The sequence below is a fragment of the Ptychodera flava genome, chromosome 13 (assembly GCF_041260155.1).
Source record: "Ptychodera flava strain L36383 chromosome 13, AS_Pfla_20210202, whole genome shotgun sequence".
In the NCBI taxonomy this organism is placed as follows: domain Eukaryota; kingdom Metazoa; phylum Hemichordata; class Enteropneusta; family Ptychoderidae; genus Ptychodera; species Ptychodera flava.
This window is the reverse complement of record NC_091940.1, coordinates 20947171-20964738: the sequence shown is the minus strand read 5'-3', so window position 1 is coordinate 20964738 and position 17568 is coordinate 20947171. Positions and strand designations below refer to the sequence as shown.

At 38.5% G+C, this 17568-nt stretch overlaps 1 protein-coding gene across 1 annotated transcript in view; it reads left to right on the top strand.

Annotated features, from left to right (window-relative positions):
* LOC139147781 (membrane-bound transcription factor site-1 protease-like) overlaps positions 1 to 14733 on the top strand; it is a 44112-nt gene extending 29379 nt beyond the window's left edge. The window contains exons 13-23 of the mRNA XM_070718985.1: positions 495 to 591; positions 928 to 1020; positions 2920 to 3057; positions 3817 to 3989; positions 4582 to 4697; positions 5889 to 6045; positions 6502 to 6626; positions 6791 to 7006; positions 11029 to 11151; positions 12007 to 12133; positions 13799 to 14733. Of these exons, the coding sequence (XP_070575086.1) occupies positions 495 to 591; positions 928 to 1020; positions 2920 to 3057; positions 3817 to 3989; positions 4582 to 4697; positions 5889 to 6045; positions 6502 to 6626; positions 6791 to 7006; positions 11029 to 11151; positions 12007 to 12133; positions 13799 to 14114 (1681 nt within the window). The 3' untranslated portion in view covers positions 14115 to 14733. The remainder of the gene's footprint in view (positions 1 to 494; positions 592 to 927; positions 1021 to 2919; positions 3058 to 3816; positions 3990 to 4581; positions 4698 to 5888; positions 6046 to 6501; positions 6627 to 6790; positions 7007 to 11028; positions 11152 to 12006; positions 12134 to 13798) is intronic.
* Positions 14734 to 17568: the final 2835 nt, after the last annotated feature.

The window sequence follows — 17568 nt, the reverse complement described above, 5'->3', positions numbered from 1 at the left end:
TGAATACTGTAAAACACTTTGAATTAGCTGCATGCCTTTCTTGGCATTTTCATTGCAATCAGTATGTTTTTTAATTGAGCTAAAATGACATCCAAACCATGGTAAATAAAGGGAAAGTTTAAATTAGGTTCATCCTAAAATAGCAAATTTACAGACTTAGGTAAATTTGCTAAAAAAAGATCCTAGCTAAAAAGACTTGTATTACAGTACCAAGGTGCAGCAGAAAGCATGCTGACAATCATAATGCAAAGATTTGTATCGACAAAAAGAACTTTCTCAAATATTTTATCTTCCAGTCAAAAGTAAATTCCCGTTAGTTAGAACTATTTCATCATTCAACCTCTAATATCCTGAAATTTACAGGTAAAGTAGACTTGATATCTTGTAAAAAGTGCAGTGACATTTATAATCTTTTATTGCAGGAAATTATAAACTGTACTACACTAGAACACTTGATAATGTTTTCATTTCTCTTGCCTCTCAACTGTTTACAGTCTGAGTCCCAGCTATATTGATCTTACCGAGTGTCCGTATATGTGGCCATATTGCACGCAGTCTATATATTATGGAGCTATGCCAACAGTTGTCAACGTAAGTGTGTATTCAAGTAGACAATATGCCACACAGTATCGTATATTACTCACTGTGACAAAGTCAACAGCCGGTCATACTGCTTGTAATGTGTTCGTGTTTTCGTGAGTGCAATACAAACGCGACCTATTCTTCACCCTGCACTGGGTGACAGGGGTAAAATTTGATGACAAAATATTCAGACCCTCATGTCACGTTTTATTAAAGGACAGAAATTTTATGGTTGTAATAAAGAGCTCTTTTAGGTAGCATGTGCCACAAAAGTGAGAGAGTTACATTTTTTACTGGAACATAAAGTATTTTTTCCTAATATTTGCTTCCCGCTTTGCCATCAAGGTTACAATACTGAATGGTATGGGAGTGACAGGCAGAATCGTTGATAAACCAGTGTGGCAGCCATACACACCGCAGAATGGCAACTACATTGAAGTGAGTATCCTCACTATGTGAATTCAGCACTTTCTCCAGGGCTTATACAGCAGCATATCTGCTCTCATGTACAATGTACCCTCCAACATTCTAGATATCTTTTCACTCTTTCATCTAAGTGGTTTGGCCCAAACCTATTGTTATCAATGGTGATTGCAGATCTGTTTACAGGGAAACAGGTTAACTGTGAATTCTCTTTGAGTCAATCAAGGATTTTCTTGAAATTTCTTCCAGTCGTCTCAGTACCAGGACATGTGACATTTTAAAAATGTTCTCAATTGAAAGAGAACTTGTATTGAGTCAGTGGTCAATTAGATTGACCTAAAGAGCACCATGGTTCTGTACTCAAGCCACCTGAATCTGGTAAAATACAGGTTATTTAGAACATATATAGTTCCATCCTTCACAGTTTCCGACATTAACCCACTCAAGATCATCATTAATCTGTGGACGATGGAACCTGTTTACTCCAATTCCCTGTAAACATCATCGATAGCAACAAGTTTGGGTCACACCATGGTGGTGACAGGGTTAAGGAGTTATCAGGTATCAACATTTTAAATGTACAACTGCAGACTGCAATCAGTAATGTATGATTATGTTATCTGAAAGAGTATAATATACACCTAAATAATATTTTGCTTATAGCCCTTCGTGATAAGTTCCCCGTGGTTGCGTGAGACTTGTAATCATTTAATCTTTGTACTAAGGTTGTTGACAGGGCACTGCACTGTGAGATAGCAGTATTTTCAAACAATCTACTCAGGTGAAGGTACACAGGTGCATGGTTTAGAAATTAGGGTAACATTTAGGGGCCGTCGATAAGAAAAGCTGACGCACAAGAAATGTAATTCCTTCATTTTACTTTAAACCCCCTCCCTCCCCCCTCAAAACGAAAGTTCTTGTGTGAAATCAATTTTGTATTATGGTGCCGTTTCTGACAAACCCACACTCACAGGCCCATGAAAAAATACCGGAAGTGCACATTAATTATTAAACCTCCACTTTACGCGTTTCACCTTTTAAGACACAGAAAATTTTACGCGCAAAATGTCGGTTTACCGGTCTGCGTACTGGGCAGCTCTATACAGAAAAGTTAATCAATTTCAATTCAAAAGTAAAATTGCGACTGTGTTTCTTTTGTAAATTCATGTTTGAACTCTTTTTTTTTCACTCCAGAATCCTGCAGTAATTTCAGCTCCACATTTTTCCCACAAGCGCAAGTGGTCATGATTTAGAAAACAATAGACGAAAATCCTTATCGATTTTGACGCACACAAAACGAAATGAGCTTTTACCCCCTCTCCCTAAACGAAAGAATTACGTTTGTCTTGCATCAGCTTTTATTATCGACGGCCCCTTATACCATCCCCCATTGCTTGTAACTTTTTTCTGTCAGGGGAAACTTCAGTAAACTGTCTGTGGAATCTCAACAATTTCAGAAGCTATGTCATCAGTAACAAGCAACACTGCCTGAAAGTATGGTTATTACTAAAACACGGTCTATTGCCAGCATAAAATTTGTGTCCTTATTGAAAAGATAAACATAGTGTATAACTCAGTATTAGCTGTTCAGATGAAAGTGTCATCATTTTGAGAGTAGATTTTTTGCAAACAGAATTCTGTGGAAACATTGGATTCCATTGTTTTGAACTTGGGAATGAAAAGAAAATGAGGAAATTACCATTGTGTAATGATTTTGGGCTTCTAGTACCTTCATTACCTTCAATTTCTTTTCTCTTACCCAACATACAGAAAAGTTTCAAAACGTGTGAAATGACTTTGAAAATAGTTCAATATTCAAGGTTTGGTGCTCTATTCAGGTACATAAAACCGTATCGGCAAAGGTGTCAGACTTTTTTCACATGGTAAACATTTTCTTACCCTGTTTCCTGACAGGTTGCTCTCTCCCATTCACCCACACTGTGGCCCTGGTCTGGCTACTTAGCAGTGTCTATAACAGCATCCAAGACCGCGGCATCATGGGAAGGCATAGCCCAGGGTCAGGTTACTTTAACTGTGGAATCGCCACCAGAGGTAGGTACACTGACAAAATCAAACTGAGGATCTAGCTTGAAACGCAAAATGAATTATACTCATTAGTGGGTCAACTTGTTTTTTTTACATTCAAAGAGATGTACGGTGTTTCACACAACAGATTTTTTGACAATCAATCCAACCAAGCTCAAGTCCAAGTTCACAGACCTATACAGGCTGAACTTGATCACAGAAACATGAGTCTTATTAAAATACTGAATATCTGTGTTTGTTTTTAACAAAGTAAAACTTGTTTTAATTTTTTTCTTTCAATTTATCTCCTTTGTGCAAGTAAATGTGATATCTGATAGCTCACAAAATACAGTACTATTTATGTACCCTTCTGTCTGTCCACCTCTCAATGCTGCATTCTATATACAATTGTAGCAGTCAAATTCCTTGGCGCCCCCTTTTACCAGCGTACTTTGGTATATTCCTGTTGTTTTCAATGGGATGGGTGTGTCTATATGCAGGGAAGATGGATGAAAGGGTAGAACTTGGTGTGCCCATTAGCAATACATTTCGAACGTAGATCAGTGTGCCTTTGAATACTGATGTCTCAGCTCTTTGAGCTCCTGTGAGAATTTCCAAAATTATCAAGGCATGGTGTGAAGATTCTTTGCTTCAAGGGAAACTCGTGTGTCAGTAATGAGTCGACAAGGGGCTGTCCGTAAAGGACACACCGATGATTATCCAAACTGCAGTAGGTAGACCATACAAAATCATCTTCCGTTTTGAATTGCTTTGTTGTGGAAACAGGAAGGAGAGGTGGAACCGCGGAGATCACAGCTGAAATTAGCCATCAAAGTGAAAGTCATTCCCACACCGGCGCGCAGTCGGCGTATCCTATGGGACCAGTACCACAATTTGCGATATCCACCAGGATACTTCCCGAGAGATAACTTGCGCATGAAAAACGATCCCCTGGACTGGTAAGTCCTTGTGTGAAACCTTTCCAGCTTGTGTTTTTATCTGTGTGTGTGAGCATGATGGATAATTTGATGTTCCCTGCTTGTTACATTTGTGAAATTACAAACTGGAATGCTCATGCACAGGGGTGGTGATTAACACCCTATGATAAAGCTTGTATTTTTGTTCTGACGTTTCAGGGACTGTTTTGTATGTGTAATATACCAGATCAATCCATTTGGTTCATTTTGTCAGAGTAGCAAGTTTCACCCAACCTACCATGATCTTTTTTTGGCTTTGTGCAGACACTGAAACATCAGATAATGTGTCAAAGTTTTGATCAGAAAATGACTGCAAGGATTGCATAAGTAATTGCGTGAGATTAGTCCGTTGATCAGGAATTTAGGATAAAACATTCAAACATTGGTAGATTCTATTGATAATTGTACTAAATCTTGGTTACTGTAAACCAAATTAGCTTGAAAGTTTAGTGTATTATAAGTCAACATTTCTGAAAATTAAGTAACAATACCATCATACAAGTACCGTATGAAGATGTTTTTTTTCAACAACAGATAATGCTTGACTGTAATTTTGTCCATTTGTTTCTGTCAGGAATGGAGACCACATCCATACCAATTTCAAAGACATGTATCAGCATTTGAGAGATGCAGGTTTCTTTGTTGAAGTCCTGGGTGCCCCTCTTACATGTTTTGATGCCAAGCAGTATGGTAAGTCCATGCCCAACATTGTTCACTCGCAACTTCCCAGAGCTCTTGTACATCAGTCGAGGATACAAAGTCACCTGCTGGTCTTGGGATGAAACTGATGAGATGTATTAAAAACTATGGGCTCTCCTGATTCCTCCGATTGCAATTCCTTCTCTCTGCAGGCCAAGCATTCCAAAAAGTGATCTGCAAGAATTTTGCAGCGTCAGGCTCTACATAAGGGCATGCACGAGTTCAATTTGCTTGGTAAAAACTAAGCTATACTGGCCATTTACCTGTTAACAGGTCCACAGTCATTGATCACAATGGGTTTGGGTGAAACCATGGTTGTGAAACGGGTCAAGTCTGTGTATGTAAATGTCCAATTTGACCATGGAAAACAATATGTTTGTACTGAACTGTGAGGGTGACAAGGGTAAGTCATTTCCACACAAAATGTAAACTTAACCCCCGTGTTTCTTTATGACATGCTTACAATGGTTGCAGTGTTGAAGTCTGTATTTTCCAAAAGCATGTGTAAATCCTTTATAATTTTAAAATTTAAAATTTCAAAGAGATTTTGCATGATTACGCAAACATTAATCAATTGGGAAATTTACCTTGCTGGTTCAATCACAATCCAGCTCTGATAACTGGGAAAATATTCATTTCATTGATTATCAAGATTTGGCACAAGCAGAGGGCGGACCAATGTTTACTTGTATACAACTGCGTCTCCACCAAACAAACAAACTGCCAAGTTGCTCATAATCTTACCGGTAATTTTGCTGAATGGCTGCCCCTCAAATTTGCATATTCCTGATGAGATTTAACAGAAAGCCAGTTGTTTCAAGTGATAAAGTTTTGCCACGTTAGAATCAGATAGGTAGACACACAGGCCCATTAGTGTATCTGGTCAGAAAATATGTCCCTTAACTTCTCATAATATCTGTTGTGAAGACTTTGTTCTTTGGAACATATACATTTTCAACTAATCCACCCAGTTTGTGGTTTCAATGTCAGCTCTGAAGGCATCACAGAAAGGTCAAAATGGGGCATCATTGGCATTGAATATCACCCCTTCCATTCACATGTACAGATGGATCCTCATATTGGATATCATGAGGTTATGACATAAGTTTAGTCATGTTAAAGCTCAAAACTCCCTAATGGAACAACTCCCTTACGTTTGTCGTTTTGCCAATTTCTCCCCAGGGACGTTGATCATCGTTGATGCAGAAGAAGAGTACTTCCCGGAGGAGATCTCCAAACTCAAGAGAGATGTGGACAACGGCCTGTCCGTCATGATATTCAGTGACTGGTACAATGTGCAAGTCATGCGCAAAGTCAAATTTTATGACGAGAACACCAGGTATGGGGGAACAAAAAACACGGGACAAGAATCTGTTGAAGGGTGTGAAGCTGATGCTGCATCTTTTCATTGATAGAGGTTGACTGAATTACCCATTGTGCCTTTTTGGATGGTTCAACTGGGACGTGAATACATCAGGGCTGTAGAAAACTGTTTGTTACAATGGTTGCAGGAAATATGATACCTGTATATTGATGTTTGCTGCTTCAGGACATTGCTCAAAAGAAAACTCTGAATATCATAGTATTCACATTGTAGCACATCTGGAGCATTCTAAACTTCTTTCTTTCAGTAATACATTTTATACAGCACGGAAAAGAGCTTCCTCAACAATGTGTACTTTCCAATCAGCAAATTTTTACAGTAATGATCAGATTATATCATTAGTTAAGGTGTAAAGCTGTTTTAAATACACGCATTTGTAATTTACTAATTTTTTTATGGCTGTATCTTCAGACAATGGTGGATGCCCGACACAGGTGGCGCTAATGTCCCAGCCTTGAATGACCTATTAGCTCCATTCAGTATGGCTTTCAGTGATCAAGTATATGAGGGTGACTTTGCACTTGGAGGGCATGATAGTAAGTATTTATAATACAAATAGCAAAAAAGAAATTACAAAATCCATCACCATGTGACGCTCAGTAATGTACCGTGATGACTGGTAAGAGTTTCGTCGATTTTCGGTCAAGAAGTAGCCGACATATTGACATCATATACTGTGTTCATTACGTTTGTATTGTAGTGTACTACGCCTCTGGGGGAAGCATTGCCAAATTTCCTGCCAGCGGTGTGCTAGTACGACAGACTTTAAAAGACCAAGGTCATGAAGTCCTGAAGGGGGAGACAGTCACCGAGGAGGACGTACCCATCCTGGGGTTACACCAGGTCTCAGCGACAGGTGGCCGCATCGTGCTCTATGGAGATTCCAATTGTTTAGATAGCAGTCATTTACAAAAAGGTAGGTTTGATTAAGGACATGACACTTGCTCCTGAATGTTGGTGGGTTGAGTTACTTTTTTGTTCTGTTTCAAAGTTGTCTTTGTTGTTTTGTATAATGATATAATATTATACAGGGCTCAGCCCTTGGTGTCGCGCCAGGGGTTAAGATTGGCAATGTTATTTGTATTGATTCATGATAAAATATAATTAATTGTTACTTGATATACGTTTATATGACAACTAATTCCCACTTTCCCTCTGATGAAAACAGTTCACGTGCGTACACGACGTCAAACCCTGCAGCAGTGCAGGTATAGATTTTCTGTAATGTGTAAAAAAATTGGACAAAAATTGGCAATTTTTACCATGATAACAGCCTATTGTGTTAAACAAGGGACGTATTATACCATCGTTACCATTGCAATGGTAACCGCACTGCCCACCTTCCACTTGCAAGCTGAAAACTCGAGCGTTCCGTCTAAAAACTGGCAATTTTTTGAATCTAGTTATTGACACAGGGGGCGCTTTTCTAAAATTCAATCCCAGCATTCTTTGCATATGCCCCCGTTCATATGCACGACAGTTTTCTCCCATTTTCTACTTTTTATGCGTGATATTAACGATATTTTGTATCAGCGACAAGGTGGATAATAACACTAACTGGCTAACAAAAGATATATTTATAAATGGCATGTTATAAAATAATAATTTGCACGTTTTGTATTTGTTTATTTATGAGTACTCAAAAAAAAAACATGGCGGCGCCCATGAAGGTAGGGTACACTTCCGGTTAGTTGCATAGTATATTATGAATATGCGCATGCGTAGTCAGTAAGCCGCTGGCGCGACTATTAAATAGCGGATGAAGGAGCATGGCTCCTTTGGTGTTCAGATGTAGAACACAGTATTTTCTGGTATATAAAAAATTAATACAATTTTGATTTTCATTCTGTCGACTTCATCTGTGAAAACATGGAGGGAGTACTGCCTTATCAACTAGCATTTCTTGTCTTTTTGAGCACTACATGATGAAAACATACTCTTACTCATTGCATTTAGAAGAGAGGGAGTTTTGCTGTATTTCAATTACCATGCACAAATTGGCACCAACTATTTGCCATGGTTACAATGGAAACCATATGATACACAATCACCAAATCAGATTTGTTGTGACATGCTTGTTGTTCAAAACACCTTAGAATTGTTTTAAACCTTCCAACAAACGATTTATCTTGTTTTGTATACGGAAAGTTCAAAGCAGAATTTCAGTCAGAGTTTCATACTAACAAACTTTCATTAAATTCAGATTTTCATAGTTATAAACTTTGATTTTGAGGACATCTCCGGCTGGCTGCAACTGATTGATATTCAGGGTGACTGGTGATGAATGCACACTGACATTTACTGTTGCTACAAAACAATTCTATGTGACTTGCATGTCATACATTTGATGTATTTGCCATCAGCATGGCGACTCCCATGAACTGGTGATCTGCTTCCTAGATTTATCACACTGGTTCTTTGCAGTCATAGGATGTGCTAAAAGTATTATCTTGTGAAAATGATAACATGGGAGGAATTACCATGGTGATGCTTAAGTGATAAACCACACCTAGAGACGGAATACCACAAGATTTTGACCAGTTCACAACATATGTGCAAGAGCATTAGCGAGTGTATATATGGAGTGAACTTGTCAAAACCGAGTGGTATACTTTTGCTGGGGTAGTTTATTAGTTCCAGAGACCAGCTCTGGAACTGTTAGTTTTTGCTCACTTTCCTTCTTTCTTTCTTTCTTTCTTTCTTTCTTTCTTTCTTTCTTTCTTTCTTTCTTTCTTTCTTTCTCTATTTCCGGTTTTACTACCATAGAACATGCTATACACAAATTTTACCTCAATTACCCAGAATGCATTGCGACACGCTTATGACGTCATCGCTCAGCTCGGACGGGTTTTACGGGCATTTCTTGTTTGTTTATTTATTTATTTTTTATTTGGCATTGCTCAACTATCATATTGCGTTCAGTTATTAATAATTCTAGCTTTCTTTCGCTTTGTTTTTTGTTGCTTTTTGATTTTATTTTTCTCTAAATACTCGCCGTACGTGGCGCTATACTGTTTCGCCCGAATGCTCATGGGTTGAATGACATTAACAATGGCCGCGTATCGATCGCTTCGCTCGCACAGAGAGAGAAAATTAGCCTTTCCCTAAGTTTACAAGCGCGGCTGAGCACATCGTGTACCTAGGCGAGGTGGGTGTGCTCGAAAACGATGATCAATGCAAAATTTGGACTCAAAATCGGCTGTTTTGGCGGAGAAACTGCCCGACAGCCCTGCCATGCAGAGCTAGGCATTCATAGTGAACGTACTGTCTGTCACGCACCGGCATGCGTTGGCTGCACGTAAAGCAACTCAACTTTCCAAGATCAAACGGTCAGTATCTTGTGAAAACAGCGACATAGCAATGAAAATTGTTTTAGTCTGTACTTTTAATCAAATGAAAATGCATGCGGCTCAATTTCAACGGCCTAGGTCCGATGTTTCCTCTCGTCTGATCATCGTCGTAAATCACAAGCCTCTTTACGGCAACAACTCAGCGCTACCCGTCAAGCGATTGATTTTTGCGTAGGTCAGCTGAGCGAAAATTATTGCTCTGGCTCGCGAGAATGTCGTCTGATAAACATTTCCGTGCGTTGTCGCCCCCGTATGTATCTGTTGCGTTTTTACCGTACATGTAGGCATTTGTAATCTGTGTACTGTAATTCCCCGGACTGCCTTGCTTTTAGTTGTATTATGGTGTTTACTTAGCCCTGCGCTGTGTGTTCCGCTACAGCTAATCACCCCGCTCTGTGGTGAGCGGGGCGATTAGCTGTAGCGGAACACACAGCATCGTACGCAGGGCTAGGTGTTTACTGCTATTACCCTGAATATTAAAATCTAAAGCACTCTTTCATTCTGCAGCTATCTTTGTCATACATTGTCTTGTTTCTTCCGCTGCTCTGGTCTCTGGAACTTCGCTTTTGCTTGCAAATGCTTTCTAGTTGCCATTATAACATAATATTGAATTGAAATTCTGGCGTGAAATGTCAAAAAGGAAATTTTCTCTAGCTGAGAGCTGGTGCCTGTTCCAACCATGCTGTATTGCAAATATACCACAGTTATTTTCACATCTCGACCAATCACACTGCAGCATTTGTTCCACCAATATACTGGTATAATACAATTCAGTTTATCGCACCACCAAGTGTTGCCTGATGTTAGTTTATGACAGCCACAGACAGTTATCCATTGATTCTATCGACTCACAGCGGTTTTGTAATTCATTCTTATGAAACATCATACCATCCAGCTTGGTCTGCTTCTAAATATATAAACTGCTTCTGGCCCAAGATGCGCAAATATGTGTAAAAGAACACCCATATTTCACCACAATGTGTCGGCTCCATGTGTGTTTGAGAGTAAACAACGTACATTTTAGGTAACCTCTACCTACAGATGAATGTGCTCAACTTTCATAAGGTCCACGATCTTTCATATATTCTAATTTCAAAAGTAATTTTTTGAATTTACCAAATTTTGCCACCATTTTGCCATTTTGGTAAGCAAAACCTAAGGCCAAAACAAAATTATGCATTTTTAGCTCATATTTGGTATGTCTATAAATACCAAAAAGAGCTTATATTTGTTTCTTATTCTAGATCTTTTTACATATGTAATGATAACAGAACCCTATGGCGAGACTACACGTGCACCATACTCTGGTATATACACTCAGGCTTAGAGTGTATTCTGCTGTTCGTATTCTCACTAGATGCTCTTGCAGGTACAGCTGCAAAATACACTGCAAGTCCTTATGCAAATACCCTGAGTACGGCATGCATGCACTCTCTCACCATGGGGCTTTATCATTGTCTTTGATTTTCGAAGTGCGTACTACCTTAAAGAACGAAAGTAGCAAACAAACTATTTCAAACGCCTCGGTATGTTTAGATTCTTCATCATGTTTTAACAATTCCTTTATACTGTCCCATTCCTTCTTCAGAATGTTTTTGGTTACTGGAAGCGTTGCTGCAGTACACGGCGTACGGCAATCTAGCCCCCATGCTGACAGAGCAGTCTGGTCTGCCGCTTCCCATGGATGCAGAACTTCCTGAGAGAATGGAAGGTACAAATTTTTCACTGCTCTGTGACATAGATTATCGCTTTGTGTGCTGTGTATATCCCAAGATGTTGGTGCATAAATGTGGTGTCCGTCTACCAAAGTGGCTGCTTGTTAGTGAGAGCATCAGTGCCCTCCCCTAGATTTCCATATTTGTTTGTAAATTCACGAATTGGTTATTAACAAAATATATTTTAAGTTCTGCTCCAACCGTGTCTCCATTTTAAGACAGCCAATATACAGTATCAGGGAGTTTTAAATTCTATAAACCTGAATCTTTCAGCTAAAGGCTGCATTACCAGACAGCTTGGTCTACCCAGAGCAGGGCTTCCTTCACACCTCAGTCAGTTTGGAAGGACAAAACAGATTTGAGGTCCCATCATTATCATTGATATCAATGGATTGAGGCCAAACCATGGTTGTGAAAGGGTTATGTCTCTGAGGAGAATCAGAGTTCAGACAGAGACGAAATTTTGTAAAAACATTCACTGGTCACACATTTGTTGGAAACTCATACTTTTTCAATTGTTTTTTTTCTCTAAAATTTACTAGTATTGCAATTTGTACAGGTTATAACACAGACAATGTTTAAGTCATGAGCCATGTTTTAAGCCGTCACATCATATATGTAGGGATGTAACTCCATGTGTACAACAATTGAATAGTCATTCAATCCATAAATCTCCTAGGAATGTTTGAGCATTTGCGTCCACCTTTAGATGCGACCAAACTAAGGACTGATGATGAGCAAATATCGACCCATTAGTACGTCTGATTTCCATGGTCATTTCTGTAAAAAAGTGTGAGCGAATTTGCACTTACCATGTCGCTGTCTTGCTGTGCTTTCCCCTCCCCTGTCAGGTAATCATCTCTACCGGTATTCCAAAGTTTTAGAATCCCACCTTGGAAAAACTCAAGCCCAGCCTCTGCCAGCCTGTCCCCATCTAGCCTGGGCTAAAGGTGAACCACTCAATATATCAGCACCAACGTAAGTACCACCGAAACTCATACTTGTATTGTGTTGTGATATGTCTTTGACAAGTGAAAATTTCAGTGTTAGTTCACTGGACATTATATTACCATGCCCTGCCCGTTGCATTTTGATTGGTTGAGCTGAACCGCGTGACTGACCACAAATACACAGTAATGGTTTGTTTACATGCACGTGAATATGAATAATAAGATTAACAAGTCAAAGTATCGTAACTTTACAGCTGAAACGTAAATCATAATCAATCACAAAATAAAGTGGAGCACTTGTGGGCCAAGTTGAGATACTTTTTTCTGAAAACATCTCCGGATTTGCCAAATTTTTACAGCGTGAGTGACAGTGCGTCGCGTATTGCTCAGTTCAGGGACCCAAGTGTCGTTCACTATGGAAAGTTTCACAAATTTAGAAGGTTCTCTTGGGTTTGTTGATAATATAATGGAAATAACAGACTCCTCCCTGACCATTAACGTTTATTTATGGGCGCGGGCTCGAGGAAAGCCAAAATTGACGGGATATACGTATGTATATATGTATGTATATATATGTGTGTGTGAGTGTATATATATATATATATATATATATATATATATATATATATATATATATATATATATATATATATATATATATATATATATATATATATATATATATATATATATATATATATTTTGTACATTGAGTTTAAAACATAGTCTACGTAGGCAGCATAAATTGGATGTATCATAATACATAGTAATGTTACAGCTATTTGAAAGGGCCTGTAGCTGTAACTTTGATGTAAACCACAGTTTCTTGTTCTCCACCACCATGCATATCAAGATACAGTATTCAGCTTGTCAACTCAGCCTGTGCATGTGAAGACTGCATTGTTATTGTTGATTAGTGAATTCTGGTCCGGACTAGAATTCACTTGTAAACAATAGCAGTGCATTTTACACGTCCGAACGCTGTATTGACAAGCTAAATAGTCGGTGTTTCAACATGCCTTGGGGAGTAGAACATGAACTTGCAATTGACATACAAAACAGTGAATAACTATCAAAAGTTACAGCTACTGGCCCTGTGAGTTTCTTCTGTGTTTATCTGTGAAACTTGCTGTTGTCAAGAATTTACACAATTATGAGTATGCATAGTGTTAGTATACATAACAAGCTGTGCTGTTGAATAAATTCATCAGGCATCCGGTGATCATGTGTCAGCTGTACCTTGTTTAGAGATGGTTTCAAGGTTTATTATGATAATTGCTCAGAGCTGGCAAGTTGATTACGCTAACAGATTATGCGTGAAAGGATTATATGTATTTTTCAACATGTCACCACACAAAAAATCTATTTTTGGGTTTGTCTTTGTCGGCATGCAGAGAATAGTGACTTCTCTAGAAAGTTGTCATTATGGAACATACAGAATCATTTATACAATAATATACCCTGTGCCCTCACCCATTAATGGACGAAAGCAAAAATGTTTTGGCCAAACCATATTGGGGAAGGGTTTAGATCATGGGGTAAATACCTACTCAGTACTGCAAGTTTTTGTATTGTGGCCTCCTAATTAGATAAGGAAAACAAGGCTGCCACTTTGTGAGACAACATTTCTTAAAAAAATATGTAGCCATACTCTAGTGTAACCACCTATTTTTCTGTCTTCCTCCATTCACAGTAACCTGTACAAACATCAAAAGTTATTGTCAATAGCAGAGCCTGTCATGCCACTGCTCGGCAGAAGAGATTCCCAAGTCGTGCCGCATGCCATCCATGAGCGACCAGGCTGGGAGGTAGGGCCTGGCGGGATAATCACGCAGCAGCAGGACTCTGCACACACGCTGCCTGTCCTGGCATTCCTGGCCTTGGCAGTGGTCTTGATATTTTTCGCCCTTCAGGTGCACAAAACCAAAACGAAACCCAGGAGACGATACAGGCCGCCGCGGTTGAAGCGTCTGCAGCAGCTGGTTCATGGAAGAATGCCCAATGTGTAATATACATAGTATATAAGAACTTATAAATCAAAAAATAACAAGAGGGCATTATCACAATAAACATTTTATGTGATGCGCCAAAAATATCCGAAATGTCCCAGAAGATTTGAAGATCGTAATTTTTGGTACATTTTTTATACTTAATAAATGTGCACTCTTGCATTACTCGTATTACTGTGAAAGGTGAAATTTTTTTTGTCAGTTTTGCTGCACAGTGAAAAGAACCAACTTACTCATTTTAATTTATGAATGTACCTTTTTTTTTGTCCCCAACACCGCTGAGTTTTATTTTGTAAACATTTTAGTAAGGCTTCCTTGCGAGGAGAGCACTTGTTGTATGTTGTGACAACACGTGATGAGCTGTATATTTTTAGTTCCAGCTGTTGTGGCTTTTAATGGTACCCTATTTTTATGTCGCATATTTTGTAGGGAGCTCGTTGCTCTAAATATAGAACACAAATGAAAGAGGATGGAGATAATCCTTTCTAAAAATAGTGAGCATCAGAGAGCACCATTTCTTCATTTATAAACAGAAAATGGAACCGTTATCACCATATGACGTGAATTTTTTTTTCATGTGCAAGAGGTTTTTACTCAATAAAGTATAAAGATTAAAATATCACTTGTTACTGATGTGTTCACTGACGTAGAGTTTGCCATGATGTGTTGCGTGACTCATCAGAAATGTCTGATTTTGCTCCACCAAAATTTTCTCTGCCCATTTGTGAGAGGGTTCCATGGAATAGTCATTAAGTACATGACACACTAGGATAAGTGCAGTGTTTGAAGTGCAAGTGTGTTTTAGCTCAACTCCACCAGTGGTCCAGACTTGCTTCATGTCGGTGATTTTGTAGAAAAAAAAATTAGGCCAATGACCCTGAAGCTACTATAGACATGGAAGGTATAGAAGACTTACATACCATAATACCAGATACAGTGAGTGCAGAGGTCCTTTGGCAATATTCATATGGCGGAAGAATTGTTACAGTATGGTTCATACTTACAGACCCCTATATACACACAAGAACTAGCAAAAATTGCCCCAAAACACAAAATTAAGGATTTCCTAACTATTTGAAATTATCTAAAGTTACCTGTATACCAAATGTCAAAGCTGTCTGACCAGCTGTTTTGAAGAAACAAGCAACATAACTACCAATAGACCTCTGCTGTGTTATGTAGAGGTGTTATGTAGAGAATAACTATTTGTGACATATGTGTTGATGAAGAAGGTGGCTATCTTTGCTAATTCATTTCAGGATGGCCTGACCAAAAATGGTCAAAAAGCTGCAAAAATACAAAATTGCAGATTCCATCATTATTTCAATAGATCATATTAAGATAGCCCCAGGGAACCTGTATACCAAATATCAAAACTCTCAGACAAGTAGTTTTTGAGAAACAAAATTTTTAACCAAGATTGGAAAAAATTGCCCATTGAAGTTGTGAACATTAGCAATCGAATGTGCACGCCCATTTAAAAGTAGGATATTGAACTCCCAACTTTTTACAAAAGTCATTTGGTCTTCTACTTTTATGGATTCATTTTGAGCCCCTGGAGTAAATGAATTTTTCACAATCAAGTTGTGTATTTAAAAATTGGCAAAATCAAATGTTTTCCTAAAGGATTGTTTCACAAGGACATAGTACCAAAATTGCATAGTGATCCTTGACTTTTGTTCTTGGTTTTGAAAGCGAATGGTTTACAGTAAAAGTTTGTTTGATGAAAGTGGGAGCAGAGATTTGTAAATCTGTGACTTTTGAAGTGCGTACTACCCTAAGGTCTTCCCTTCTTGGCTGCTGGCTTTACAGGGTTTGTCTCCTTGATTGCATTTCTGTTTGCAGTACCTTGTGTACAAAAACTCATCAGAATGCTGGCCTTCTGGGCTCTTGCGAATTGTACAAGCCTCCCTAGCTGAGATGAACTCTTATAGATGTACCTCCTTGCGTAAAGGTTCTTTGGACCAGTGTGTGGGTTGGTTTTCCGTGTTTAATCATCGTACAGTAACGAGCTAAAGGCGAAGTTCATTAATTCATCGTTAAGGATTTTGCAGCACGCGGAATCCAAAAATAGCATTGCTGTTTGCAAAAATCCTGCAATTTATCAACATCAATTCAATTTTTAAGCTTCTATGTCCATATTTGGTTGCAGACATTGAAAGCTACATATTTCATAAACGCCCAGTTGAGTGCATCGCTAAATGCATTGTCCTCTTCCCACTAACTACCTTCAGCGGCCATTTTGAATTGGAAATATGGGTAAATTGTAGGTAATTTGATTCTCCTATTGCAAAATTTGTACGATGATCCCCTGTTATTATTCATGATGCAAAACAATTGTTTAAAGTTTCCACAGAAAGGTATGGACAAGCCCCGTTAGCTGTATCTTTTCGCATTTTGCTGACCAAAGACATATACAACTGTTGGAAAGACGTTTATTTCAATACCTATTAATTACATAGCCATGTTGTCTTTGGAAATGTCATTATTTCAATTCTTTGTAAACGGAGTCAGTTGATTGTTCACAGTTTCTGAGCACTCGCTTGCTGCTCTTGTCATATTTGATATTATTTAGTTGTGAAAAATCTGTGTTTTATAAGTGCGTCACCAATGTTCAAAACTGTTTTGTAGTCACACTTCAATAAGCATTTTAGTGCGTAAGTCGCTTTTTATTTCAGACATTTTGAAAATGCAAAAGTACCCAGCACGTGTGTGCTAGAAGGTCTAAATATAGGTTGAAGTGGCGAGTCGTGAGACGGTTTCCGTGTCAGGTAGCCCGCAAGTACACGAAAATAGATGAAAATGAGTCTATCTCATCGATGTTAAATGTTTTGGAAATCGCACGACACAAATTTATCTTATTCATCTTTACAAAGCTATTTGAGTCACGAAATGAGTTACTATACGGCAAACTCGTACAACGCAAAGAAGGGGCGCTTCTGCAAACATGCAAACACATTCCACCGTAATGATGTTCCATATGTACCGTCTGAACAGTTTGTTTATAGGTGCTGTTTATTTGTTCACGTACAAATCTAGTACCGGGTCATCTTGCCCCGCTTTTGAAAGCATTGCCGTAAATTTCTGTAACACGTTCATTTTCTTGTATTATAATAAGTGATGCGAGAAAGGTGAAAACTGATATAAATTATATAAATTATACTCTTACTGTATTTTCATCTCGATGTCTGATAAAGGTATCACAGTTGATACATTGAGATAGTATGCACCTCGAAAGTCAAAAGGCTTAAACTTTTTGCTGAACCTTTCCTAATGAAACTTTCAACTATTCTCTTGCCGCATTGACGATAAAATCGGGGGTCACCGTGCAAAGTTTGGAACTAGGGAAACCAATAACCCAACACGAACGACATCTAGCATTAAAAATATATAGCCGCCATCCCAGTGCTGATTCTATCGACAAAAATGAACTATAGACAAAAATGAACTAAGA